General features: G+C 41.1%; 1 protein-coding gene and 1 pseudogene across 2 annotated transcripts; both read right to left on the bottom strand.

Moving 5' to 3' along the window:
- Positions 1–2,454: 2,454 nt before the first annotated feature.
- On the bottom strand, positions 2,455–7,001 carry LOC148350951 (uncharacterized; annotated as a pseudogene).
- A 6,988-nt stretch (positions 7,002–13,989) lies between these two features.
- LOC148350950 (uncharacterized) lies at positions 13,990–23,289 on the bottom strand. Of its 2 annotated transcripts, XM_088319917.1 has the most exons (4): positions 23,026–23,289; positions 20,424–20,722; positions 15,057–15,575; positions 13,990–14,891 (listed from the first exon to the last, which is right to left on the bottom strand). In XM_088319917.1, the coding sequence occupies exons 2-4, from the start codon at positions 20,659–20,661 to the stop codon at positions 14,566–14,568; spliced, it is 1,083 nt and encodes a 360-aa protein (XP_088176043.1). In that variant the 5' UTR covers positions 20,662–20,722; positions 23,026–23,289; the 3' UTR covers positions 13,990–14,565. The 2 variants fall into 2 exon arrangements, with proteins under 2 accessions (XP_088176043.1, XP_088176042.1); XM_088319916.1 differs by having other exon boundaries at positions 13,990–15,575.
- Positions 23,290–27,884: the final 4,595 nt, after the last annotated feature.

Below are 27,884 nucleotides of genomic sequence, written 5' to 3'. Positions count from 1 at the left end.
ACACCTGCTTTCGAGTGAAGATGATATCAAGGCCTGATCAACTTTGATTGCGACTTAATTTTAAAAACACAAACTCCTGTGTTGGTATGGCCCAATACATAATACGTCAATGGAAAAAAGTGCTACTCTGAAGTTAATAGTCAATTTCAAAAATAAGCACGACACGATACAAATGTAAGGGGGAAAAAGAGAAGCCAATGATTAGGAAAAGTAAAATGACAGGTTAAAAATTTAAACTGAGAAAATGAGACTGAAAAATGAAATAAACATAATTTCCATAGTGTGAACATATATCCCAAAAATTGGGACACGTCTTAATTATAGGCTGGAAAAGTCAATTGCACATATAACAATGTACTGGAAGACGATTTAAACTCAAGTACAATATGTTTCTTAGTTTATTTTATTTATCTCAGACTCTATAATTACCAGCAAAAACATACATCCTGGCTGCAGGAAAATAATTGGAGTATACAAAGAGAGGAAAGAAATAGCGCTCAAGAATCAGGAAGGTGCAACAAAGGCCCGGGACAGTTGAAGAGTAACCAACCTCAATTTGACATAAAAAATGAGACCGTGTTAGGAAAACTAACATTGAGAATCTTGCTTCCTTGGCAGGTGTTTGCATATTTTATGGGAGAGAAAAGGTGGTAAATAATAGTCTGAAAAATAGTCTGTGTAATAACCTGTGCAGCTCTTTGAGACTCTTTGTGATTAAGGGCTATACAAATAAAAATGACTTGACTTGAATGACTTTGTCCAAAATTTTAGGATATTGACAGCAAATGACCGAGTGAATGTGTAAACCAAGGAAACTTGTCAAACTTGTATGAACTCATGAAATTTACTCAGAATTAAGCAAGAAGAAATCTTCATAAGAGTATCCATCCATCCATTATCTAAAATGCTTATCCCCAGTAGGGTCATAGGGGTGCTGGAGCCCATCCCAGCTGTCCTCGGGCAGTGGGCAGGGGACACCCTAAATTTGTTGCCAGCCAGTCGCAGAGCACATAGGGACAGACAACTCATTCGCTCATTCACACTTAGGGACATTTTGGACCGGCCAAATAAAATTACATGCAAGTTTTTGTAATGTCGTAAGAAACCCACGCAGACAGGGGGAGGACATACAAACTCCACACGGGGAGGCTGCGGTAGCTGGACCTGAACCCTGAACTTCAGCACCATGGGGCTGCGTGCTAACCACCCAACCGCCGTGCCGCCCGAACCATAAGAGTATAGTGACAAAAATTCAGAAATCTTACATATTATACCAAGGATTGGGAACCTTTTGTACTCAAAGAGCCATAAAAGCAGATTTTTTTTTTTGTTTTTTAAGGGGATAGAGCCACTCAATGTATTTTGAGACAAAATTCAACAGAACTGCTAAAACCCACTCTCCTGGTAAAAGGTTATTCTTCAGGACATTTTATTTGACTGTGTGACACTTGATGATTTGATCAAATCTATGAAATAATAATGATGCCAGAGCCTGTGTCCCATACAATTACACAAGTTAAAATTTGTCTCTCTCTCGCAGGTACTTAAGAGTGTTTAGGCTTATTTTGACCGAATTTTTTTATAACAAGTAATGGTTTCAAGGTGCGAGCAAAGTTATTTTAAAAAAAAATGTCAAAAATAATCTGCAAACCAAGATCCCGACGTATTCACCTTTGGCGCAGACGTCGTAGGGCGAAAGACAGGAGTGTGTGATTGCGCTCTTTGCATAGGTCCACCCATCCCTATCGCTCAGCCAATCAAATTGATATAGGTTCTTTGCTAGAGCTACTGGGTAAAATGTTTGTTTTAAGTTAAAGTTTGTTCTGAGGGTTTATAAAGTGTCTCAATAATGAACATAAATTGTTTAATAAGATTCCATATAAAGTATTCCTTAGCGATGTATAGCCATAAACAAGTGTTTTTTTGGTGTGACACCTTGACAGTAAAATATAGTTAAAAATATGCCCTATATATACCGGAAAGTACAGCTTCAGTTCTCAGTGTTAGCCCAGCTCTGCCTGAACACCAATAGACTTTGCTCATGCTATAGGAAGCAATTTTGTTTTCGAGTCATACGTACTCATCAAAAGAGCGATAAATGGCTTGCAAGCCATGGGCTCCCAATATCTGTCCTATATTATCAAATTTAGTACTGTTTCAAATAGTCGGTATCTTTACTATTACCAACACATTTGTGTCGCTTAACTTTACCCTTTTCATAAAATCTCTCCCCACAAACCAGACAGGCATAAGGTTTGTCCCCAGTGTGGATTCGAATATGACTTGTTAGGGTTCCCTTCTGTGAGAACCTTTGACCACAAACCGAGCATGGAAAATGCTTTTCACCGGTGTGCATTCTTGTGTGACTTGTTAAGGATCCCTTTTGAGAGAATTTCAGGCCACAAAGAGAGCAGGGAAAAGGTTTATCACCTGTGTGTATTCTTGCATGGCTTCTTAACGAGGACTTCTTGGAGAATCTTTGCCCACATAGCGGGCATGGAAAGGGTTTCTCTGTGTGTCCTTACATGTGATGTTAAAACATGTCTACAAGAGAATCGTTGACAGCAAACGCAGGTAAAAGGCTTCTCTCCAGTGTGTTTCCTTGCATGTGTTATCATTGCATGTCTTCGAGAGAACGTTTGACCACATACAGAGCAAACAAAAGGTTTCTCTGCGGTGTGGGTTGCAGTGTGACTTACAACGGGTCAGGTGTATCGACATTTCGTTCTATGTACATTGTTACAAAGAATGACAATACAAAGGAAATTATTATTATTATTAAGTTTCCCTTATGAGAGAATGTTTGACCACAAATTGAGCAAGCGAAACATTTCTCTCCTGTGTGTGTCTTTGCGTGGTTTGTTAAATTACCATTTTCAGATAAACTTAGACCACATACAGAGCAGACAAAAGGTTTCTCTCCAGTGTGGGTTCTAATGTGACTTTTAAGATACCCCTTATGAGAAAATCCTTGGCCACATGTTAGGCAAGAAAAAGGCTTATCCCCAGTGTGCATTCTTGTGTGTTATATTAACGGTCCCTTTTGGGTGAATCTTAGGCTGCAAAGTGAGCAGGCAAAAGGTTTCTCACCAATGTATGTTCTGGTGTGTCTTCTTAGATTTCCCTTTTCAGAAAATCTCTGGCCACAAATTGAGCAGACAAAAGTTTTTTTTCCCAGTGTGGCTCATCATATGATATTTTAAACGGCTCTTAAATGCAAAGGTTTTTCCACACTGAGAACATTTCCACCGTTTGCCGTCACCAGAATATTTGATTTCACCTCCGGACTCGTCGTCATTATCATCGTCGCCATTACAATCACCGTCACTGTCAACAGTATGAAACTGCAACGTTGCATTATCACTTTTTGAAAGGGGGCAATGAGTCCATCAGATTTTGATCTTCTATATTCTCCTTTTCTGCTGCTGCTGCTTATTGAAGATTCCGCCCCCCTGCCCGCATCACTTTTACCTTCATCAGCATCACACGTCAGTAAGACTCTGATATCCTCTTTCTTCTCCTCTTTAATGTACTGAGATTCTACCTCATATTCTTTGGTGTGGGCCAACTCTTTATTCTTTTCTTCCTGATTAATGTGTGGAGACCCAGATTGAAGCACTTCCAATACAGACCCGATATCCTCATTATCACATGCAAGAAACTAGTGAACAAATGCTAATTAATTCCACTGATCAGAAACCCAAGAACACAACAATTAAGAGTGGGGGATATTATGGAACTTGAGTGTTCATGTCAGAGCTAATTTGATATCCTTAGAGACCTTAAAGTAACAATTACCATGAATCCCTGACTACATGCCGCTACGTTTTTTCCTATATTACAAAAACTAAGGCTTTAAATACGGTGCGGCTTTTGGGGGGTGGGGGGTGTTGGACGGTGTCCGCGTGCTGGATGGACGTGAGGGTGTCAGCGGCGACTTCGGACGCACGCCGGACCATTTCGGAAGACCTTCCCACCAGCGATGCCCTATAGGGCCCCACATTCGGAAGCTGAATGCCTTGTCATGTAATTAATGACACGCACAAATTAATAAACTTATTCACACTGTTCCTATGGAGTAAGGTTGCGGTCTTCTAATAATCACTGGGGAAATGTCTAAGAAAAGTAACACATTGTGGCGCGATTAAGACACTCCTTTGCGGACTTTGTTCACAGCCGTCAAAATCTCAATCAACTAGTGTCAATATTTATTAAATTGGAATTAATATATGTACGAAAGCAACACAAATCATTCAACTTAAATGTTTGGAATCTTTCTAACTTGCCTGATTGAATATTTTAGTATGACAGCTGGTGAGTAATTATTGGATATATTTTTTTCTAATATGATGTCAGTGTTCGGCCTGATAGCAAAAATATACCCGATAGTCACCTGCTGCGATACAAAATATTATTTCTACAACGTGGCACCCTGAGTAAAAATAGCGTGATGATGGGATGAAATCAAATGCCTTTTCTTATGTCATCCACATCCCTAGCGATCTAATGGTTAGGATTTGGCACTCCCGCCACTGCAATCTGGGTTTGATTCCTGTTGAAACCAATGTTGTGCAAATATGGTCAGTGATATTTTCCGACTGACGAACCATTGCTCAAATACACTAATATTCTACCGTAAACCCTCATATACAAGGCGCACGCAAAATTTGAGTCCTTTGGTTGGTAAAAAAAAGAGCATTATATACAGTATAAGAAAAAATAAAGAACTTTCATTTCTTTCTGGTGTGCCCCAGTATCAAACAACTCACGGCCCAGTGGCCGCTGACCAATGCGCTGGGGGGCATTTGTTTTGTTGGTGTGTGGACGTTTTATCGAAACACCCCAGATGTGTATATGCTAAAATAATATCGGGACACAGGGTTCATAAAGGTAATTGAAATCCTTAGATACGCTTAAATATCAATGTTCAGGGATTCAAAAGTGTTTGAATTTTGGGTGAAATGGTTGTAAATGCTTGAAAGTGTTGCCATGTTTCTTAACAAGTCTTCTTAAAAATAATACCAACACTGCTCCCAGGTGGCTTCACTTTGCCATCTTATATTTTCTCCTTTGTGATTAACCAGCTGGCATTAGTTTGTATGGCAATGTAATATGAAGCATCATTGCCCCCTATGAGTCGCGCCGAATAGGACACCTAAACTGCGCCTAGACAGGGCATTGTGGAATGTGTATTAGTGCAAGTCTCATCTCATCTCATCAGCCGTACCGCTTATCCTCATCAGGGTCGCGGGGGGGCTGGAGCCCATCCCAGCCATCTCCGGGCAGTGGGCAGGGGACACCCTGAACTGGTTGCCAGCCAATCGCAAGTATTACGTATTATTTATGGACCATGCAAAATATTTTGGGAATGTTTCAAAGTGGTGAATTTTTACGGGAAGAACTCCCTGTAACTGAAATTGTAAGCTACATATTAATGTTTTATCCAAAACCTTTTGGGGAGAGATTTGTCTCCAAAACAGTTGCCCGCGATTTACTCGAGATCTAGAGGTCATATTTTTTGATAAATGCACATGCATCTTTAAAAATCACATATGTAAATCACGGATATATTTGTGGCTCCGGAAAACACATGATTCACACCGGATTTTGTAATTTCATGGTACTGAAAAAATTGGAAAATCGACTTTGAAAGTCCATAAGAAAGGCTTGAATACGGCCCTGAAAAATATGTACGAACCCTGAAAACTAAAAAGGGGCCCAGCTTAAGAACTCCAAATGTTTACGTATGTGAAAAGGCACACAAAAGGGTGGAGTGAACAAGCTGTTCTGATTTAGTCATTATAACCTGCTAAAAATGTCACAATCATAATGTATATAAATGATTTCATGTGAAACATATTGTCATTGTGATCAATGATGCACTCAGTCGCTGATTAAGTCTCGTAGAAAATTTAATAACAAAATAACAAGCGGTAAAAACATTCACACAAGAGCTACTGTTGGTCGCAACAAACACCGTTCACGTGCACACACAGACAAAAACGTCAAAGCATATGTTGCCTCCCTCACATCACGTCCTAGCTTAAAGGGTCCAAAAGCACCACAAAGAAGAGCGTCAGAAGTAACAGACGTTTCACTATGATACATATTTTTAAATATACTGAAGGATTTTATATTTTATTTATTTGACTATAAGGGATTTTATACTATTTTATACAAGTTACATTTATTGAATGCAATGAAGATTTTTCGCAGAGAAGGCTTAAGGTCAATGACAGGTCGCGCCGCTCCGAATGCGAATGTTTTGTTTGGTTCTGTTGATAACAGGACTCTGACGGAGAAAGCCAGACGCACAAGTACGTGAGGCAAAATGAACTCTACAGATATGGGTTTTTTTTTCGACATTGCGACGCCTTTCGGCAAGGAGGTGGTAAAGCTGGCACCTGGCCCACCCAATGGGAGGAGTCAGCACGCCCATGGGAGGAGTCGACACCCCAGCTTGTGAAAAGAACTTCAGAAGATGGAAGATCAATCGCGAGGGACAATCGAAAGGGAGGCTCGACGAAGACTGATTCGACAATAATTCAGCCAATTCAATGGAATTCACTTAGTTAAATACTTTTTTTTTTTTTTTAAACTGCCCCCTCATGGAAATGCCGGTCTCTTGCCCATATTTTCCCGAAAAGAAAAGAGCATGCGTTGTTGGGTGAATGAAGGTTATGTTTGGTTAATGGAGTCAGATAACCAATTCGAACAATTTGGTAAACGCTACATTTTTTAATAGTTTAATTCCTAACATTACCTATGGAATTGTGAACTTTATCAATTTTGGTATGAACTTAAAATGGGAACTTACATTTAGTTTAAGTGTCTGAACAAAGCAAACTTCTCGAAACGTAACACTTTATGACAACCATCGCAAACAAACCTTCCACTTGTGGCTCCTTAAAAGCAGCGTCCAGTAGGCTTTGATGTCTCTCGTTCTTCTCCTTCGCTCCATGAAGTTCTTCTTTACACGAAAGTGTCCTTCTTGCACACATTTTGATTTGGCGATTACGACATTGTTTTGAGAGGCGCTGCACACAAACACGTCTCCTTGTCAGCGGCTCGCGAGCTAAGCTGAGCTAAATTGGGCCAAAAGGCTGCAAAGTGCACAGAGACGAATTCAAGCGAGCACAAAGGTTAGCTAGGGGATATATTAGTCTGTTGACGCATGTAATGGACAAATTTCGTCAAAGATTGTGTGAAGTTTTGATAGGTTACTATAGAGGTTTTGAAGAAGCGCTTGGGAGACAGTACAACGCCGACGCACACTCAACAGGTGCGCATGCGCAAAACACAGGTTAGTTTTTCAGGGGGGTTAAAAAAAATCTTTATTAAAAAAACGGAGCTCCGTTATTTTCGAAAATTAAATGCTTTTTAAAATACATACCTAGATTTTTTTTCTGTTTTGTGACTGCATCTTGCTAGACTTTGGTAACGGTCTAATCTTCAAAATGATGTTTTGTTCACGTTCTTGAATTACGAATATGAAAAGTATACGGTGACGCAACTATTGTAACCCCCCCATTTTTTTTACACAGCACTAAAGCACGTTAAACATAACCAACGGTACATCCAGCAGCAGCTTACATTATTTAAAGCAATATACAGCCAGCTCCCTTCTAGAAGCCAAATATAATTATTAATTCTTGTTGTGCATAAAATTACATCATTGTCGGTAATATACTTTTCAAGCGACCCCCTACAATCTTTTTTCCCTTTTTTATTTTTTTCCCCCTGATTCTGTTGTTCCGTTTTTCTAGCTTTTTACTTGTTTCCGCGTTTTTCTTCTTTTTCTATTTTATTCACCATTTTCCCTTTTGTTTCATTTTTAATTGGTTGGGAAGTGTCTGTATGGGTGGACACTGCACACCCCTGCCCCCCTCTGCTAACTTCCCTGACTTGTGTTTTATGTTTTCATCTATATCGGAATCTTTATGTAGTTTTTCTTTTGAATTAAAACGGTTGCGTGTTTTCTGTTAACTTGTCAACTTTTACAGTACCTGATTGTTTTCATAATAGCTTGTTGCTGTTCCATCAATTTAAATTCCTCCTCCATTGATAAGTGGGCCAGGTTTGAGTATCAAACTCCCGGGGTGAAAAAGTTGCTCATTACCCATAGCAGCAAGATGACAGACAATCACGTCAGCTTCCTCTAGGTGAGCCTCGTGTTGTGTAAAATACATTCAAATTCTAGACCTATGGGTATTTTTTTTAATGTACATACATATGATAAAATACATTTTTGCTTACTTTTTAAAAATCTCTTTTTTTATGGATGAAGTTTTTACAACTGGGAGGCGCTAAATAATACACAATGTTCTTTTAAGTTTTATTAATGGCTACATGTCGTTCTCAAAAAGGCTGGTTATTACAGGAACTTTTCATTTCTTTTCACGACACTAAATGTTGTTCTCAGGTTAAAAGTTCCCATCACTTTTTATTAATGTCAATGACTATGTAATCAAGTGGGTTGAGTTGGTAATTCAATTCAATAATTGTGTAAAGTAAGGTCGATTTCAACTGATAAAATCCAAACACTTGGAATAAAAAGTGTTATAAGACATCCATACATTTTCAAATGTTTTTGTTTTCAGCCTGGTTTAAATTATTTATTTATTTCATTTTGAGCTAATCATAAAGCAAGATAAGAATAGTTTGTGTTTTGTCAAACCTTTCCTTGGACAAGTCATTACTTGTTAATAAAAAATATTTGTGAACGTTTGCTATTCAAACCAGGACTGTAAAAAATTTGAAGCACAGCCAAGGACTGAGAAACGTTTGTGTGTTTTTGAGTGGAGAGTCATAAGCAAAATGGTCACAGCCTGAATTAACAAAACAAGTCAATTTCACTGCTCAATTGATATTCCATGAACAAAAAAAAACATGAATTCCGCATTTGGATGGTTGGCAGGTACAGTAATCCCTTGATTACCGCTGGGGTTACGTACCAAACATTACCCGAGATAGATGAAACCTGTAGAGAGCTTTTTTTTCCTCCAATGATTGTCCAATGAAATACACTAGAGTGTAGACCAGGGTTGGGGAACAGGTTTGACACAAAGAGCCGAAATGTTTTATCTGTGAGAGTCAAAGAGCCACACCACGCACTGACCTACACACACAAACACACACAATTAAAAACATTATTTCCCATAACACACTCCTCTCCTTTTAATAACAAGTATCGTTCTTGTGTTGATTTCAAGGAAAGTGTCCACCCTCATTACACAACAAAAAAAAACTAAACATGAAACGAGGCAAAGAGCCACAGTATATAGAAAATACGATGAGGCAAAAAGCCGCATTCTTATTGGCCAAGAGCCGCATGTTCGCCACCCCTGGTTAAGACTCTAGACCAGGGGTGTCAAACTCAACTATACAGAGGGCCAGAACTCAAACCACACCTTTAGTCGCGGGCCGAACAGGATAAATATCTATTGAATACACTAAAACTTGCCTTTTTTTTTAAAAAATTAATTTTTAAAAATATGGATTTAAAAGTCAGGAATATTATTCCAGAATAATCAAATTTAAAAATGAAATGAATTAAAAATCGTTGCTCTTCATAAAAATATTTCCTGTCCTGAAAAAAAGGAAATATAAATAAAATTTGTGCTTTAAACTTTGGGACTTTGCTTTGGTGAAAAACATCTTCATATTCTTCTTTAACCTTTCAACTTTCTGTATCTTTTCTCTGGATTCAAGTTTTCCAGCTTATTCTGAAGTTTTGTCTTGTAGTGCCGTTTTACATTAAATTCCTTAATTACGGCCACAAAAGCTCCACAAATAAGACACACGGGTTTACCGACAATGTCAGTTAACATAATTTTCTCGGCCATTGTGGTTTTTAGCATCCGATTATAGTTTGGAAGTTATCAGCGTTTCATAGAGCCGGGCCATTATAGTAGATGTATATAAAATGATTTCACGGGCCGGATATAATTGTACGCTGGGCCGGGTGTGGCCCGCGGGCCGCGAGTTTGACACCTGTGCTCTAGACCATGTTGAAGTCAAAGTACAAAAACTTATTGCAGGCTAAAACTTTGTTTACAAGTAAAAGTATTGAATGCTCTATATCTCATCTCATCTCATTAGCTGCACTGCTTATCCCCAGTAGGGTCACAGGGGTGCTGGAGCCCATCCCAGCAATCATCGGGCAGTGGGCAGGGGACACCCTGAACTGGTTGCCAGCCAATCGCAGGGCACACAGGGACAGACAACTCGCTCGCTCATTCACACCTAGGGACAATTTAGACCAGTCAATCCACCTGAAATGCATGTCTTTGGAATGTGGGAGGAAACCGGAGTGCCCGGAGGAAACCCACGTAAGCACGGGGAGAACATACAAACTCCACACAGTAAGTCCGGTAGCTGGATTTGAACCCACATGAAGATGAACTGTGCCGCACACACGCTAACCACTGCGCCGCCGTGCTGCCCAGCTCTATATGTAGAGATTAATTATTTTTAACCAATACCTATTCTCTTAAAAAATGCATTATGAAAAGCCGTGAAGCAACGATACAGTGAAAAGTGAATTGCATTATAGCGAAGGGTTACTGTATATAATGTATTGTAAAGGGAGTTGATTTAGTTACAACTCTGGTATGCAATTGCCATGTTATCGATGAGATGGTGAGCTCTTGCCTAAAAATTATGACTAAAAGAATGTTAAGTCAAATTATACAATACTTACTTACTTACTTACTTATTGCTCCAGCGAAGGTCGGGGGGTCCCGTCCCTGTGCGTTGAGCCGACCAGATGAACCAGGTTTTTCCAATGCTGGCGGTCTTGTGCCAGCTGTTCTGCATCCTCTACGGCAACTCCGTGTTGTTGGAGGTCGCCCGCAACGACGTCGAGCCATCGAGTGCGGGGTTTCCCTCGTGGTCGTCTCCAGCCTGCGGCCTTTGGGTCAAACTGGAGAATGGCTCGTGTCGGATGGTCTGGTGGTAGACGAAGGACATGGCCAAACCAGCGGGTGCGGCGTTGTGCGACCAAGGAAGATGCTTGGGGCTGGCACGTGCGGGCTCTGAGCTCTTTATTGGAGACTCGCTGGGGCCACCTGATGTTCTCGATGGTTCTGAGAGCCCTGCTATCAAAACCATCGATTCTTGTGGCCAGGGTGTCGTTCAGGGGCCATGTTTCTGAGCCATAAAGCAGGATAGGGAGTACGGCGAGGTTGTAAATGCGGAGCTTCGTCTTGCGTGCGATGGTCTGGTGCCGCCAGAGTGGTTTCCAGAGAGACTGCAGAGCAGATGCTGCCAGGGCTCTTCTGCGGAGAATCTCTGGTTTTAGGTCCCCATTGTCTGTCACCATGGACCCCAGATATACAAAGCTCTTGACAGGCTCTACGATGTCGCTACCAATTTGGATGGGAGGTGGATCTGGTCCATCACCGACATACATGAACTTGGTTTTCGTCCAACTCACTTGCAGGCCAAGCCGCGCTGCCTCTTCGCTGTAAATGCCCAGAGCGTCTCTCAGCTGGCTGTAGGAAGTGCTGAGAATGATGGTGTCGTCAGCATACTCCAGGTCAGTCAGGTGGTAGTTGCCGAAAGACACTCCGGGGATGCGCTCACTAACCCTGAACATCAGATGGTCGATGATGCAATTAAAAAGGTCGGGAGCAGCCACACAGCCTTGGCGAACGCCGCTGGAGATAGCAAACCAGTCGGAGTCAATGCCGTTGATACGGACACAGCTCTCTGTGTTGCTGTAGAGCAGCTTGAACAGGGCTATGATCTTGGGTGGTGCTCTGAGAGCTTGGAGGATGTTCCACAGTGAAGAGTGGCAGACGGTGTCAAAGGCGGCCTTCAGATCAATGAATCCGATATATAGATGGCGATCTTTACGGAATTCACGGGTCTTTTCTATCAGCAAACGGACGGCAGAGATGTGGTCCGTTGTGGAGCGGTTGGGCATAAAGCCAGCCTGCTGGGGACGGCGGCAGCTTCTGATTGCTGGAAGGGCACGGCTGAGCAAGATCCTGGTAAAGACCTTGCCCGGGATGGAGAGTAAGGTTATGCCTCTGTGGTTTCCACAGACAAGCCTGTCGCCCTTGCATTTCCAGAAGGGCAAGATGACTCCTCTGGTCCAGTCGGTGGGCAGCTGCTCCGATTCCCACACCTGGTTGAATAGGCGGGTTAGCCACTCCACCATGCCATCACCGCCGGCCTTGAGCATCTCGCCGGTAATGGCACAGATGCCGGGGGCTTTCTTGGTGTTCAACTTCTTCAGAGCAGCTCTCACTTCCTCGGGTGTTACGGGGTCTGTGCAGCAGGTGTCGTTAGGAGGTGCTGTGCTCGCAGCCCGTAGGAGGGTGGGATCAGCCGGGATGGTGCTGTGCTGCAAGAGGAGGCTAAAGTGCTCCTTCCAGCGCTCGAGGCAGTTGGCTTCTGTCATGATGAGGTTGCCGTCTGAGTCCTTTACCAGGGCTGTCTTTATGTGTGGGCCGCTACGGGCTTGGCGTAATAGACTGAATACGCGGCTCATGTTGTTGTTGTTGGCCGCGGACTCAAGCTGTTGGGCTTCTGCCTGCCAAAACCTCTCCCTATCTTCAGCAATGGCCACATTGCGCAGGCGATTCAGTCTCCGATACTCTGTGAGGTCGCCTCGGAGTCGGGCCTCACGCCGCTGGTCTATGATGTTTAGTGTCCTCTCTGATATCCAGGGCTTTCTCGGGGAGGATCGCGGGCGTCCGAGGACATTGTGAGCAGACTGGAGGACACTTTCCTTGAAGGCCGCCCAGTCTGTCAGCTTGTCAGGAGCCAGGGTATCAAGAGAGCGGCGGATGGAGCAACTGAAGTCTCTGGCGATGTTGGGGTCGCTGAGTCGGGAGGAGTCGGGGCGAGGCAGAGTCTTGTGCTGGTTGGCTCGGAGCTTTAGCTTGAGCTGGGCCACCAGCAGACGATGGTCTGTGTTGCCAAGCTGTGCTCCTCTGAACACCCGGCAGTTGGTTACAAACGACTTCCAGCGTCGTGATATCAGGATGTGGTCCAATCCCTTCCTGGTTCTGCCATCTGGGCTGTACCACGTCCAGTGATGGATGCATTTCCGGGGAAACCAGGTGTCAGCAACACAAAGGTTGTTTTGGTGGCAGAGGAGGAGGAGGCGGTTGCCATTGTCGTTTGTTGTGCTGTCAACGAAGGTGGTGCCGACAGGTGAGCCGGGGGACCGATCAATGCTGGATAGAGTGGCGTTGGCATCAGTGAGGATGATGGTGACGTCGTGTGGTGGGGCTTGGTTGACAGCCTGGTGGAGTTGGTCAAAGAACGCGTCCTTCGCATCCTCATCAGCGACATCGGTGGGGGCGTAGGCGACGATCACTGTCATCTTGCCGTGATGGTGGAGGAATCGAGCAGACAGTAGTCTGTCACTTATTGGTGTCCAGCTGATGAGGGACCTCCGGAGGGCTTTTGGAATGGCAAGAGCCACACCGTAAAGGCCGGTCCGACTCTCGGGGCCACTCCAGATGTAGCAATGGTTGCCAGCTGTTGTTTCACCATTGCCTTGCCATCGTACTTCACAGAGCCCTGCCATGGTGATGTTATAGCGACAGAGCTCTCGGGACAGCAGGGTGGCAGCTCCGGGGCGAAGGAGTGTCTGGACATTCCAGGTGGCGACACGGGTCTTATGACGAAGATCGATCCGTACTCGTTGGTCGGGGGCAGGCTGGGGTCCGTTACCGTGTTGGTCAGTCCGGCTTTTTTCTCTGGTCAGTTTCGTAACAAAGTGTGTTTCTCCTGGGTGAGTTGTTAGCCCTCCGCAGGATAGTCGGTTGGTGGGGCTGCCACCTCACAGCGTACCGACACGCTGGGGTCTTTGTTTGTCTGGAACCTACCCCGGAGACCGGCCCGCCATGGGTGACCCTACCAGGAGCAAGCTCCCGACGGTATCGCTCTCCAGGGTCACTGGAACACGCAAGCCCCCTCGCCGCATCAAGGCCAGACCCATCCGAGGGGGAATTATACAATACATGGCCACAAATTTAATTTGATTTTTATTTCTTACTCATCCAACCATACCAAAGTACATTAAGATTTCTAACATGAAATCAACATATTAAAAATTAAATTAAACACTTTGCCATTCAAGGAAGGGATTAATAAACTGAAATGAGTCCGATGTTTTTAAGTCCCCCCATTCTGAGTAGACAGAGATGAATTAAGATTCTGCTCTTGGACATCGAAGTTTATTTAAAAAAAATAATAATAATAATAATATATTTTTTTTAAAACATTTCAACAGATAAGACTGGCAAATTGCAGCCAACTACTGTATTGATGTAAAATCAGTGACCATAAATCATGATCACGCAATAATTGCATTCTCTTTAAAGTGAGATAGTGTCAAAAATGATTGGGCCCACGAGCAAATACATTAACCATGTCTTTGTTTTACAATATAAAAAAATGTTTAGACAATTTATTAAAAAAAAATATGTGCATTTACAATCCAAAATATGTATGACATTTCCAAATTCAATCTCATCATTAAAGGTTAACAAAACCCGATGAACTAAATTGCATCAAATCTGCGAATTCGTACTTAAAGCTCAGTTAATTTGTGCTACAGTCACCCTGACACTTGTGTTTCTTAATTTGACCCTTTTGAGAAAATCGCTGACCACACACCAAGCAATCGAAAGGTCTCTCACCTGTGTGTATTCTTTTATGTATTCTTACATATCCCTTCTGGGTGAATCTTTGCCCACAAATTGAGCAGTTAAATGGCTTCTCACCTGTGTGGGTTCTCAAGTGTAGTTTTAAAATGCCCTTTCGGGAAAATGTTTTTCCACATTCTGTGCAAGCGAATGGTTTCTCACCAGTATGAGTCCTTGAATGTCTTGTTAAACTTTCCTTTCTAGAAAAAGTTTGACTGCAAACTGAGCAGGCAAAAGATTTTTTACCAGAGTGTGTTACAGCGTGTATCCTCAGGCTTCCTTTTTCGGTAAATCTCACGCCACACACAGAGCAAACATAAGGTTTTTCACCAGAGTGAATTCTCTTATGTGTTGCTAAATGACTTCCTTGAAAGTATCTTTTTCCACAAATTGAGCACGCAAAAGGTTTCTCTCCAGTGTGTGTTCTTGCGTGTATTGGCAAATAGGTTGCTTGAGAGAATTTCTTCCCACAAACCGAGCATGTAAAAGGTTTCTCTCCGGTGTGTGTTCTTTTGTGTTTTGTCAAACCGCTTTTACATGCAAACTCTTTACCACAATGGCAACATTTCCAGCGTTTGGTGTCACACAAATGTTTTAAGTCACCTCCAAACTCTTCATCACCGCCACCATTATCCTCATGAGACTGCAACGCTGAATCATCACTTTCCAACAGGTGGCATATTAGTCCATGAGATTTTGATCTACCACCGTTCCCCCTCTTTCTGCTGTTGATGATCGAAGGTTCAGCCCCCATGCTCTCATCACTTTCCCCTTCGCATTTCATCAAAACCCTAATTATATCCTCTTCTTTTACAGCGGCCAACTCTTTTTCCTCCTCTTCTTGTTTAATGTGCGGGGACCCAGATCGAAGTTCTGGCGATGTAGACCCGATATCTTTATCATCATCTGCAAGAAACAAGTCAGCAAACGCTAATTCATTCCTCTGACCAGAAACACAAGAAGTAAGAGTGGGGAAAAAATTAAAACTTATCTTTATATTGGCACCAAAACAGATATGGGGTGTCTAAAATCATTTTTAAATTGGATATTGAAGTTCATATTGGGGTTAAAAATGTAGGTGGTAATCTAAGGTGAAAAAAAAATCTTTATTTTTTCTGTCCTGTGTAATAGAACTAAAGAAAAATAATAATTTTTAAAAAACACACAAATCGAGTTGCAAGTTGAACATAATAAAACAATATCACATATTAAGGATGTTGAACTTCCGGACTATAAGGCGCACCTGATTATAAGCCGCACCCCCCACATTTCGGGAGGAAAACCGATTTAGTACATACACAAGACGCACCGGTATATTAGCCACATGCATGGGTTATTTTTGATTGAACAATTTTAATGGGGGGGGGGGGGATTTTGTGTAGATTTATTGTTCTTTTTTCTTTAGCAATTATCCATTATCCATTATTAGTTATATCATGATACACTTCAAAGCCAATAGGCCGAGACACTTGCTCCCAGCGAAGAGGCTGAGTCAAGGTCCTAGCCAAACTGACACATACTGACACAGTCCAAAACCCACAGCCGGCGAATTGAACGGAAAATGATTATTCGATGCAGACCTGCAAAGTCCGCGTACCCGTTGAAAGTAATCAAAGGAAAAAAAAGTGTATATTTCCAAAGGTAAGGGTGGGAAAAATAGATATCCACTATTGTATCCCGCGTCCACAATCACTCACCTTTCCCCGCCCCCACTTCCCATCAGCCCGCGTTTGCTCTGCCCCTTCTTTCTTATTTGCTCGTGAAAAACATCAGCATAAGTGTCTCAAATAAATACAAATAAATACATTACAAAAATATACAGTTGCAAATACATATTATACATGGTTACACATATTTACAAAGAAAGACGGTACACCGAGAGAGTTTTCAAAGCTTTAATAATAATAATATAACTTTCATCCCAAACGGTGCCCTTGACAGGAGGGTTAACGGTAGCAACAAGCTAGCAACACAGTAAACAAGTCTGGTAAAAAAAAACATACCGTAAAAATCACGCTAAACCGTCCTCATCTTCCTCCTTTGAACTGAAGCCGTCAAAATCGTCTTCCTCAGTGTCGGACAGAAACAGTGTGATATATACGTCATCCAACGCTCCTGCAGCCTCATTCGCGCAGTCACTGTCAGTGGAACTCTCATCCACTCCTGATTTTGTGCCCTCCTCTCCGTCACGCAGCAGACCGGCTTTTCGGAAGTCGTTGGTGATGGTGTTTTTTTTTTATGCTGCCCCACGCTGTAGGATCCACTGGCAGACTTGCGAAAAAGTTGCCTTTCGCATGCGGCCAGTTTTAGTAATAGATTTCTTGCCGCTAGTCATCCAATTCTCCCATTCAACACATAGCACCACTTTAAATGCACGATTCACACTAATATCGAGCGGCTGCAAATACTTTGTTGTGCCCCCAGGAATCACAGCTGGAATGGAGTTTGTCCCCTTGATGGCTGCTTTTACAGAATCTGTGATATGTGCCCTCATGCTGTCCAAAAGGAGTAATGCTTTTTTTCTATGAAAAAATCCTCCCGGTCACTTGCCATAACACACGGTCAACCATTCTTTCATTAGGCTTTCTACCATCCACCCTTTCGCGTTAACTTTCACAACAATGTCTTTAGGAAAGTTTTCTTTCGCCAAAGTAATCCTCTTAAAAATTACCATAGGTGGAAGCTTCAGTCCAGATGCAGTGCAGCCCAAAACACAGGTGAAATGAGTTCTCTCGTGTCCGGTTGTTTTCAGCGCGACAGATTCTCCTTTCTTGTTGACAGTCCTGGTGAGGGGCAGGTCGAATGTGAGAGGTACCTCATCCATATTTATGATGTCGTCTGGTCCAATTGAATTCTCCGCTATCTTTTCTTGAAAGAATTTGTGAAAATGTGCGACTTGTTCCTCGTAGTCGGGAGGGAGTTGCTGACACAGAGTTGTCCGTCTCCTGACGGACAGACCTTTTCGTTTTATAAATCTAAGACACCACGACGGTCCTACTTTGAAATCCGGAATTTTCTTTTCGGTGGCGATCGTTTTTGCTTTCAGTCTTATCTGCACAGTCGAAACACCTCGGCCATCTGCTCTCTGTGTGTTCAGCCAGTCTTCTAGAAGGTTTTCCAGTTCAGGCCACCTAGTTTTATTACCTCGGAAAGCTTTTTTCGTCTTTTTACATTTCTCCAGTTCTTCCCGCTGCCGTTTCCAGCGTCTCACCATTGATTCGTTTATGCCAAGTTTACATGCAGTAGCTCTGTTTCCCTCCTTATCGGACTGCTCAATTGCTTTAAGCTTGAAAGCTGCGTCATGTGCCTTTTTTTTGTATTTTGCAAAATGAGCGCGTGTTTATGCTAATTAAATTTACTGTATGCACATGCTAAGAAGGTGCAATCTTCCTCGGCGCATATATTTCAGCGGTCTAAATCGTACCGTTTGTACTCGAGCGCCCCTGGCCGCATCACTGAATAAGCCGCAGGGTTGAACGTTTGGGGAAAAAGTAGCGGCTTATAGTCCAGAATAATACGGTAATTTTAAGTTGCGTGGATAAAGGATATAAATGCATGCATTCATGTAGGGTGAGTTCTTTTGACTGCTATATACACTCACATTTATCTCAAACAGCATTCCGTCATTGGATGTTATTTTAATTTTCTTTAGAAAAAACACCCATGCAATCTGTTGGAGACATTAAGTGTAATAGTCAGTGCTTTTGAGGAGGTACAATAACACATAAGTGGAACCCCTACTTAAGTCGCCGCTCTGTTTGTCTGCTGTGTTGTTGCTTTCTGTGGTACTGGTTTTTGTTCACATTAGACGACTGTGCCATCTGGTGGTTAATTATTACACACTGGAGCTTTAATGCATTATTGTACCTTTACAAAATAAAACCCTCTAGTAAACATTTAAGCCAATCAATAAACTGGTAAGACAAAAACTATTTAAAATTCAGTTTAGAATAATACTAACGGACTGACAACTGGAAATAATCGCCACACTGTTAAGTTGCTAGTTGAATGGTGTAACGGTGTAGTATGCTCGGAGCATGGTAGCAGAAGGAAAACCCATACGAAGAATCATAAACACAGCCCAGAAAATCATTGGCTGTGCTCTTCCTACTTCAGAGGACATTTCCATCTCGTTATAATTCATTAGAGCCAGCGATATTAGTACGGACTGTTCCCTCAACCTGGCCTGCTGAATGACTTGGCCCACTAGCCAATTAATATACCATGTATTTTTTTTAAAAAACAAAGAAAGGCTTAGAGAAGCTAATAAAGATATGTACATTTATAGTCCAACATGTGTGAGACATATTCAAATGAAACTTCCTTTATTTAAGAAGGAAAATAAAACCCTAAAAACTAGATTGCCTCAAATCTTCAGGATCATATCTAAAGCTCCGTTATTTCATGCTATTCTCACCAGGACACTTGTCTCTTAATTTGACCCTTCTGGGGGAATTGCTGACCGTAAACCGAGCAAGCAAAACGTCTCTTACTTGTGTGGGACCTCGCTACTTCGCGGTTCAACGTTCGCAGGTTCAGAGCTTCGCGGGTCTAAAAAATAATGATAATAAAATAAAAATATTTTAAAAAAACATATATATATATATATATATATATATATATATATATATATATATATATATATATATATATATATATATATATATATATATATATATTTGTTTTTTTTGTTTTGTTTTTTAAAGCATTTTTGAAGGGGCGTCGCTACTTCGTGGTTCCACGTACGCGGGTTCAGAGCTTCGTAGGTCCAAAAAATAATAAAAATTTAAAAAAAAACATTTTTATTTTTTTTAAGCATTTTTGAAAAGGCGTCGCTACTTCGCGGATTTTCACTTTTCGCGGGTGGTTTTGGTCCCTATTAACCGCGTTAACCGAGGGATCACTGTATTAGTTTATGTATTCTTACATAACCCGTCTGGATGAATTTTGTCCCTCAACTGAGCAGTTAAAGTGGTTTTAAAATGCCTATTCGGGAAAATTGTTCCCACATCCTGAGCAAGTAAATGGTATTACCAGGATGTGTCCTTAAATGTTTTGTTCAACTTTGCTTTCTAGAATATATTTTTCGAGTGTGAATTATTTGTTGCTAAATGACATCCTTGAAAGTATTTTCATGAGCATGAAAAATGTTTCTCTCTAGAGTGTGTGTGTGTGTGTGTGTATGTGTGTTGCTTGAGAGAATTTTGTCCCACAAATAGAGCAGATAAAAGTTTCCCCACAGTGTGTGTTCTTATAAGATTTGTCAAACCGCTTTTACAAGCAAACTTTTTACCACAAAGGGAACATTGTTTTCAGTGTGAGATAAGTTGTGATCATTAGGAGAGTAACCTACTGTGGGTAGTTTTCTACATTCCCCAATCGGCAAACTGAGTACGTATTTTATGGGAGTCACCAAATGAGTTGCTTGAGATGCGTTTTTGCCCCAGACCACACAGGCGTACGTTTTTTTGCCAGTGTGTGTTATTATGCGAGTTACCAAATGGCTTGGTTAGGAGAATTATTTACCACACAATGAGCCAGAAAAGAGTTTCTCTCCCGTGTGAATTATCATGCGTCGTTTCAAGTCATACTTATAAGCAAATATTTTTTTTCAAATGAGGAACATTTCCAATGTTTAATATCAAGGTTAGCCGCTCTATCATGTTCAGATTTATCCGAATGTGTCCGACCTAGCGTCATCACTATGTGATACTGGATAGCCTGTTGGTGATTGTTTGCAGTGGTTTCCATTACCTTTTGCTGTCATGGTCTGAAATCCAGCATCACTTTTAAAAGGAAGACGAGTCAACGCTACTAATTCTTCCTCATTTTCTTCTTTCATGAGAGAGGGCTTTTCCTCAGATTGTCTGACATGGGGATGTTGCCCCTTCTCCTCTTCGTGCTCTTTCAGAGAATCCGATTGCTTTTCTGCTTTCACTCGAGGGTGAGCCCACTCCTCTTCTTTAATGTGTATGTTTTTTGTACCTTCCATGATATCCTTAGACAAAGTGACTTTGGACACAGTACCTCCAGACAAATAACTTCCTTGACTTCTGCAAGACAAAAACAGACGTTAAAGTTATATTAGGGCCTTGTGAATATGGATGGTTTGAGTCTATTGCAGATTTTATGTTTAATGCACAACATATGATCAATAATATGCTTTTCTTCTCATCAGAAAATGAGGCACGTATCAGTGATGGAGTGCCGCAAAGTCGACCCGCGATGATAGAATTGATTAAAATACCATATCAGAATAAAGATTTACAATAACGTTTTGGTCTTTCAATAAACATTAGCTCAAGGAAATGTTCTCTCTCCAAGCACACTAAAACACACTTTGGGGCAGCGTAAGAATAAAAAATGCCCCCTCATAAATAATTACATTCAACTTTAAACTGACCAAAACATGAATGAATGGACAAAATTTGTATGAAAATATAAATGAAAATAGTTGTTGTACTAAGTAACACATATGAAAAAGATAAAACGATGTTCTGCCATATTTGCCTACTCGGGCGAATTTTCCAACCGGAGGCAGATTCGACTTACAGCAGTAATATAACATTTTTACTAATCGCGTGTATTGTATATGAAATATATTCTATAACACAAATTTAATAATTTCTCCCAGTAGCAAGGAAGGGTAGAACACTGGCAATATTTTTGCAAAGAAAGAAATTTTGCAAGCCACTGATATGGCGCTTTTGTGTGACTTGTTTTGCCTCTTTTACAACGTCGGTCCCTATCGGCAACGAGTCAAATACTTTTTTGTGGAAGCAAGTAAAATTGATGAAAATAGTGACTCACAAGACCTGTTTACATTTACAATAGCTAAGTTAAACTTTAGGAGCATTGACTTTCCTTGGCTTGCATACACTTTAAATACTTTGTTATTATTATTGCTGGAAGATATCTCTTTCCAATCCAACAGTTTTTTCCTTTGCTTTCTCCCTCACAAGCACAGCCACTCCTTCTCTAGCATGTCCACCTGTAACTCCAGACTTTCAACCATACATACCTCCAAGCTGTAATTCACCCTTTCCTTTCATCTTTGTTTCGCTCAAAGCTAACGCATCAACTTATCTCCCCTCCATTCAGGACATTGGCCAGAAGGGCTGCCTATCCCAAGCCAAGAACATCATTAGAGACCCCTCTCACCCCCATCATGGACTGTTCACTCTGCTAGCCTCTGGGAAGAGGTACTGCAGTGTGCGGTGCAGGACCACCAGGTTCTGCAATAGTTTTGTCCCCCTGGCCATTAGACTTAAATGGTCAATCACACACATAGCAAGTCTACACTGCTGATAATCTGTACGTATGTTTGTTTGTTTTTTTTGCACTACTAGGAGTTCTTTATACCTAGCCACTCCTTTGCACATCTGTTCTCCTCTGCACTATCGTACTACAGTGTTATTGTTACTGTACAGTGACTAGTTTACCTGACTGCCCATTTTGCACATCTGGTTAGCTGCTACTCTTGCACTTTTTGCACTACTGTATAATACAATACATAGCCATAATTATTTAGTTTATTATTAGTACTTCAATACTCCAACTCAATACAACATTTTTTTTTTAGATCTGTACATTCAAGGAAACTGCGGGTCAGATGTATCGACATTTCGTTCTGTATACACATGTACTAGAATGACAATAAAGTATATCTGAATCTCTGAATCTGAACCTTCCTTTTAGTCATTATCCTTCCGATCTCCTCTTTCTTCCACTTAGTCACTTTACTTCCACACCCTCTCACATTTAGTGACCCTATAACTAGGGTTTGCAAGATCGTTTGGTCCCCCGCCCCCTTTATTTGCCTTGCTGTCTCTTAGGGAGAAGATATAGAGAGGGGAGGATCCCCAGTCCCCTCGCTCCCTCCACTTTAGTCGCCTCTTACGACACGCAGCGGACCACGGTGGGATAATTCTTACACCTCCCAGGGGTCTTGCTGTCAGTCACCCCTCTCGAGTGATATGACCAGGATAGATAGATAGATATTATTATTGTACTCATCAACAATAACAATAATTATTGAACGGACCCGATTGTTTATTTAATCTCTTCACCAACCCCTCCCAATTTATACCCGTCAAGTGCTCAGAAAACCATTCCTAAATGTCAATTATTAACACAAACACGTCACATTAGACTGTTCTACACACCTCAAACCAAACGAAATCCATTTCAACCGTTTGCCGTTATCTGTTAGCGCGTTAGCGGTTAGCGTATGAAAATCACGGGTCTTAAAACCTTCTTAATAGTCAAACTAAAGCACCCAACTTCGACAAAAATATTGCCATATACACGTTGACACCCATGGTGTAAATGATCAGTGTTAAAACAACACACTAACCGGTGTATGCGTAGATTATCAGTGTCCGAACGCGTGTTCAACTTCCGGGAATCCGACCGAGATGGATGAAGAAAACAAGACTGACGAGATCGGTACAGGTGATGACTTGAATTACAAGTATACTAAATAGAAATAAACAGGGTATATTGGGCTTGCAATCAGGACAAAGTCCTTAAAACAAGCAAGCATTGAGAAACGGGTGACCGCTGATTTTATAAACCACAAAATAAAAGGGAGGGTACGTATTACACGTGTTCCGGTGGGGCGCTTGTGACCACAACTACAGCAACTTCAACAAGACAAAATACTGCTTTGAGTCACATATCCATAAAAAAACACAGTTCGTAGGCCACATACACCCTGAGACGTTTATCCTCAAGCCCCTGAAATTATATTGTTTTGTTATTGTATCATACACCAGGAATTCAATTTTGCCCTATGTTCCAGTCCGGAGCCTTCGCTCTGAAAATGCTGGTCTACTAGTGATCCCAAGAGCCAAAAAGAGATCCGCAGGTTCGAAAGCGTTCTACATTTGGGTCCCGGTGCTGTGGAATGCTCTTCCCCCTGAGTTTCGATCTGCAACCTCAGTGGAACTGTTTAAATCTAGGGTTGAAAAACACTTCCTTACAATAGCTTATGAATGACCTATATTTCATGTGACAGTATCTGTGTATTATTTGTTATTGCAACACCTATTGCAGCCTGGTCATCCTGGAAGGGGGATTACCTCATGTGCGGTCCCTTCTCTAGGTTTCTTCATTTTCCTCATTTTGAGGTTTTTGAGTTTTTCCTTGCCCTCATGTAGGTTTTAAATCAGGGGATGGTGTAATAATTGTCTGTGGTTTGCAATAATCTTTCATCTGTGCAGCCCTTTGAGACTCTTTGTGATCAAGGGCTATACAAACAAACATGGCTTGACTTGAATTTAGTGTATTTGTTTTCACTCTCAATATCGTGTAATGTGGTTTGGTAATTGGTAGGCAAAAAAATGCCATTATATTTAGTATAGATTGTGCTTAAATAATACAAGCTTTTTTTATTTAATGTTCATGTAATGGGGATTTGTATATCTTTGTTACCCGTTGAAAATTATTTTATGGGCAGAGCCATGAGAAAAAGTGCCTTATTCACCTGATCATATTGGAATATATTTGTTAGATTTTCAGTAGGTTCAATTAGGTTCACAGACTAAACTATATACGCAATTCTTAGTATTAAAGATCGATCAGTCTGGCCTTTGGCTTGCAGCTTAGGCTTAATTGAGGCCTTTTATCCGTTTGATTCAGACACCCTTGCGAAACAGTGCTTTCGTCTGGGTTCACTCATGAATAAATTGATTTAAAATGCATGCTAAGTGAAAGTATGGAAAATCAGAAATGTTACACACTCAACCCTTTAATTGCTTCCCATTGATTAATTTTACATATAGTACAAATAAACAGAGTGCATTTAACATTTTAAAAACAATCCACATTTGTATTTTATTTATAAATTCAGTTATTTGATATGCACACAAGTCACACAAAACGGGCAAAGCAAAAGTGATCATCAATTCTCAACAAACAAACACAGATATCTTCTATTTTGCATAAAAATCCCAACCACAATGAAACTTGCCAAAAATATATATCCTAAATAAGCCGAGAAATAATATATGAATACCAACCACTTTTTGAATACATACAAGGTAGTAGGTCAACGGGTAGGTGGCCAGGTTGAGTAGTCTTTTAATTTAATATGGATGCAATTTGACCTGAAAATATGCAGTTATTTGGCCAAAACTTAAATGTCTTAAAAGTGCGTTAAAGAAAATCTCAACCTTCAATTAAATATGTATATTTTCTGGAGATGTTTGTAGTTGCAGTCCCAAACATGCTATCGTAACAAAAGTACATCCATGCTTGAATACATGTATATCTGTATGGTTCGTTTTCATTATAGTATCACATTTAAAAATTGAATAAAAATCACGCTTTTATGAAAAGTAAATTGTCTTTTCTTTTTTTTATACATATAAAAATGCTGTACACCAACAAACAGAAAATAAAAACTTTTTTTTTTCTTGAAAGAAGATAGTGTAATCAATTTACTTTTGGGGAGTTTCTTGTTTACTACACTGCAACAAACCACAGTTGTGTGTGTGGCCCATGCAAAGCAATGATAATCCAATCGTTTTGGGATCTGTTTTGTTGTTTCAGATGGTAAAAATCTCCATTATCTTGGCATCCTTAAATGAGAGGTGAACCAACACACTTGAACCATTTTGAGAAGTAACTAATTATTGGAAAACTTGCAACTTTAGAAATGTGCACTTAAGCACATTAGAATGTGCTTACTCGTTTAACATTAAAATATAAAATGACTGCAGGAGAGTGGATTACTGCATGAATGAATGACTTGTTCACGGTTTAGCCTGTCATGATTTCTCATTACACCCATCTGTTCCTGCTCGTTTGGTACCAGCTGCTGCTGGGTACCTGATTGGTTCCTCGTCCTACTTAAGCTCAGTCCTTTCACTTACCTGTTGTCAGTCCGTCAGCGAACATCTGTTTTCACAGGGCAACCATTTTTGACTCTGACTTCCGTCGGTCTCGTTTTGTCACCCGTTTTCCACTCGTCCGTTCCTGATTTCCCCGTTTGTCTCCTGATACGACACGTTTTTGACCCCGACCACGTTTTGATCTCCCGTCCCGGCTAACGGCACGTTTTTTGACCCCGACTATGTTCTTATCTCCCGCCCCTGGCTAACGACCTTTTTTTCCTTATAACTACGCTACGATCTCCCGGTCCAAAAGATCCACTTCCGCATTCCGAACACGTTTCTATCCCGTGATCGGCTTCCTTCCCACGCCCAGCGAGCACCGGATCGCAGGCGCTGCCTTTCCTATATATTTCAATAAACGGGTGATTAACGTTACACATCTGGGTCCTACTTCGTTTCTGGTCGTGACACAGCCATGCTTTATTTCCTGTGAATTGGCTATTGATTTACATTCATAGAGGCACTTATGACATACTGCCCCCTGAAAATGATTTAAAAACACTAAGAAGTAAATACAATCAGTGATTGTGTGAACTTATACAGCTGGTTAATTCCTGCTAATGGGAATAATAATAATTTTTATTTTTTTTATCATACATAACGTAAACAAGCGTAAATCGTCAATAAACCTGCATTACAAAACACTACTCAAGTTATCCTAAAACTGCGTCTAGGGGTTGATGTTGTCCCTTGTTGTCATGCTCTGTTCCACAAAGTTTTCCCTCTGAGTCTTCTGTCATTCTTATACAACGATGACTGAGAACGGTTTACACATCCTTGATCTTGACGTCCACCCTAGAGTGACCAAATGTCCTCTTTTGCCCGCACATGTCCACTTTTTACATCCCGTCCGGGGTGTCCGGCGGGGTTTTACAAATTCATGAAAATGTCAGTTTTTAATTATTTTGACAATTGCAACATAAGGTTCGGAGGAATCCGGCGTAATGAAGGGGGAAAGAATGTGTTTGCCTGTTTGAAGAGGATGCTGCACAACAAGACTGATTGGTGTGGGTTGCCCAGCACATATACTGAATAATTGTGCTCATCATGGGGCAGACACAGTAGATGTTGACCTTGAGAATGTCATGTTTGAAATCTACCAGCACTTCCATATTTATACAGTGCGCACTGAGAACCTGAAGGCGTACTGGGACTTTGTTGATATTGAATACAGAAGGATGCTTTCTCACAGCAAGACAAGGTGGCTGTCATTGTTCCCAGACATTGAGAGAACGATACAGATGTTTCCAGCCTTAAAGGCATTATTTTTGTCTCAGCAAAAGCCACCGATAGTGATCAAGAAGTTTTTTTTAAATGACTTCAGTGAAATCTACCTCTGGCACATGCACTCACCCATGACTGTGTTCCACACCCACATTCAAAAAATTGAAAAGGAGAACAACTCCATTATGGAGATGAAGAAAATTCTGAAAAAGCATACACACCATTCTTCTTGAATGCAAGAGCAGCAACTTATGGTCTCTAAAAGTTAAGGGACTACTAGCACAAAACTGCTGTGATGGACTTGGTAAGGGCTGTGACCAGTTCTGTGCTGATTCGCAAGGCATGTACAGTGCATGTCTGGAGTATCTAGAGAAGTGGATGACGCCCACGGAAGAGTTCTCAACATTCATGTGGATGGATCTGAGTGAGCCACCAGAGTGGAATGATGTGAAGGCCGGCATCCAGTAGAAAAGGGGTTGCCAATTGATGATGTGAGGTGTTTTGAACAGCCAATCTGAGGAAATTGTTTTTCCTTTTTCTTAGATATTTACCACTTTGTTTTTGCTTTTATTCTTCGTTTTTCTTTCTCTTTTCCTATTTTATTTTTTCATTTTTGTGTTTTTCCTTTTTTTTTTTTCAATTTTTGAAGTCATTTCGCGTACAATGTTTCATAACAATTGGTAATATATGGATAAAGGCGGAAAAAAATGAAAAGCCGTTAGGGACTAGAAAGAGCCGGCTCTTTTCAGTGAGCCCAGCCGAAAAAGGAGGTTCCCTAAAGAGCTGAAGTGGCTGACACTTTCACCACCCTTCTTCCTTGCTGAATAAAGATGACCATCGGACTCGAATGCATTTTAAAATTGACCTATGTTGCTGTACCAGTTTTATCTTATAATAGTATCGTTTGCATTGATTTATTTATGGCTTTTGAGTTTTGTCAATTTTGTAATTTACTTTTATTATTGTATGAACAAATGCTCCAAGCGAAGTTTAGTTGGTCTTTTTGACGATGACAATAAATAGTTTGAATCTGAATCTCAATTGTTCTTTATCTCGCAGACTTGAATTTTTGTTTCCGGTTAAATTCCCCACA

The sequence above is a fragment of the Urocampus carinirostris genome, chromosome 16, assembly GCF_059441175.1.
Source record: "Urocampus carinirostris isolate Australia breed hairy pipefish chromosome 16, RoL_Ucar_1.0, whole genome shotgun sequence".
NCBI lineage: Eukaryota > Metazoa > Chordata > Actinopteri > Syngnathiformes > Syngnathidae > Urocampus > Urocampus carinirostris.
The sequence above is the reverse complement of the archived record's forward strand: the minus strand, read 5'-3'. Positions and strand labels throughout refer to the sequence as shown.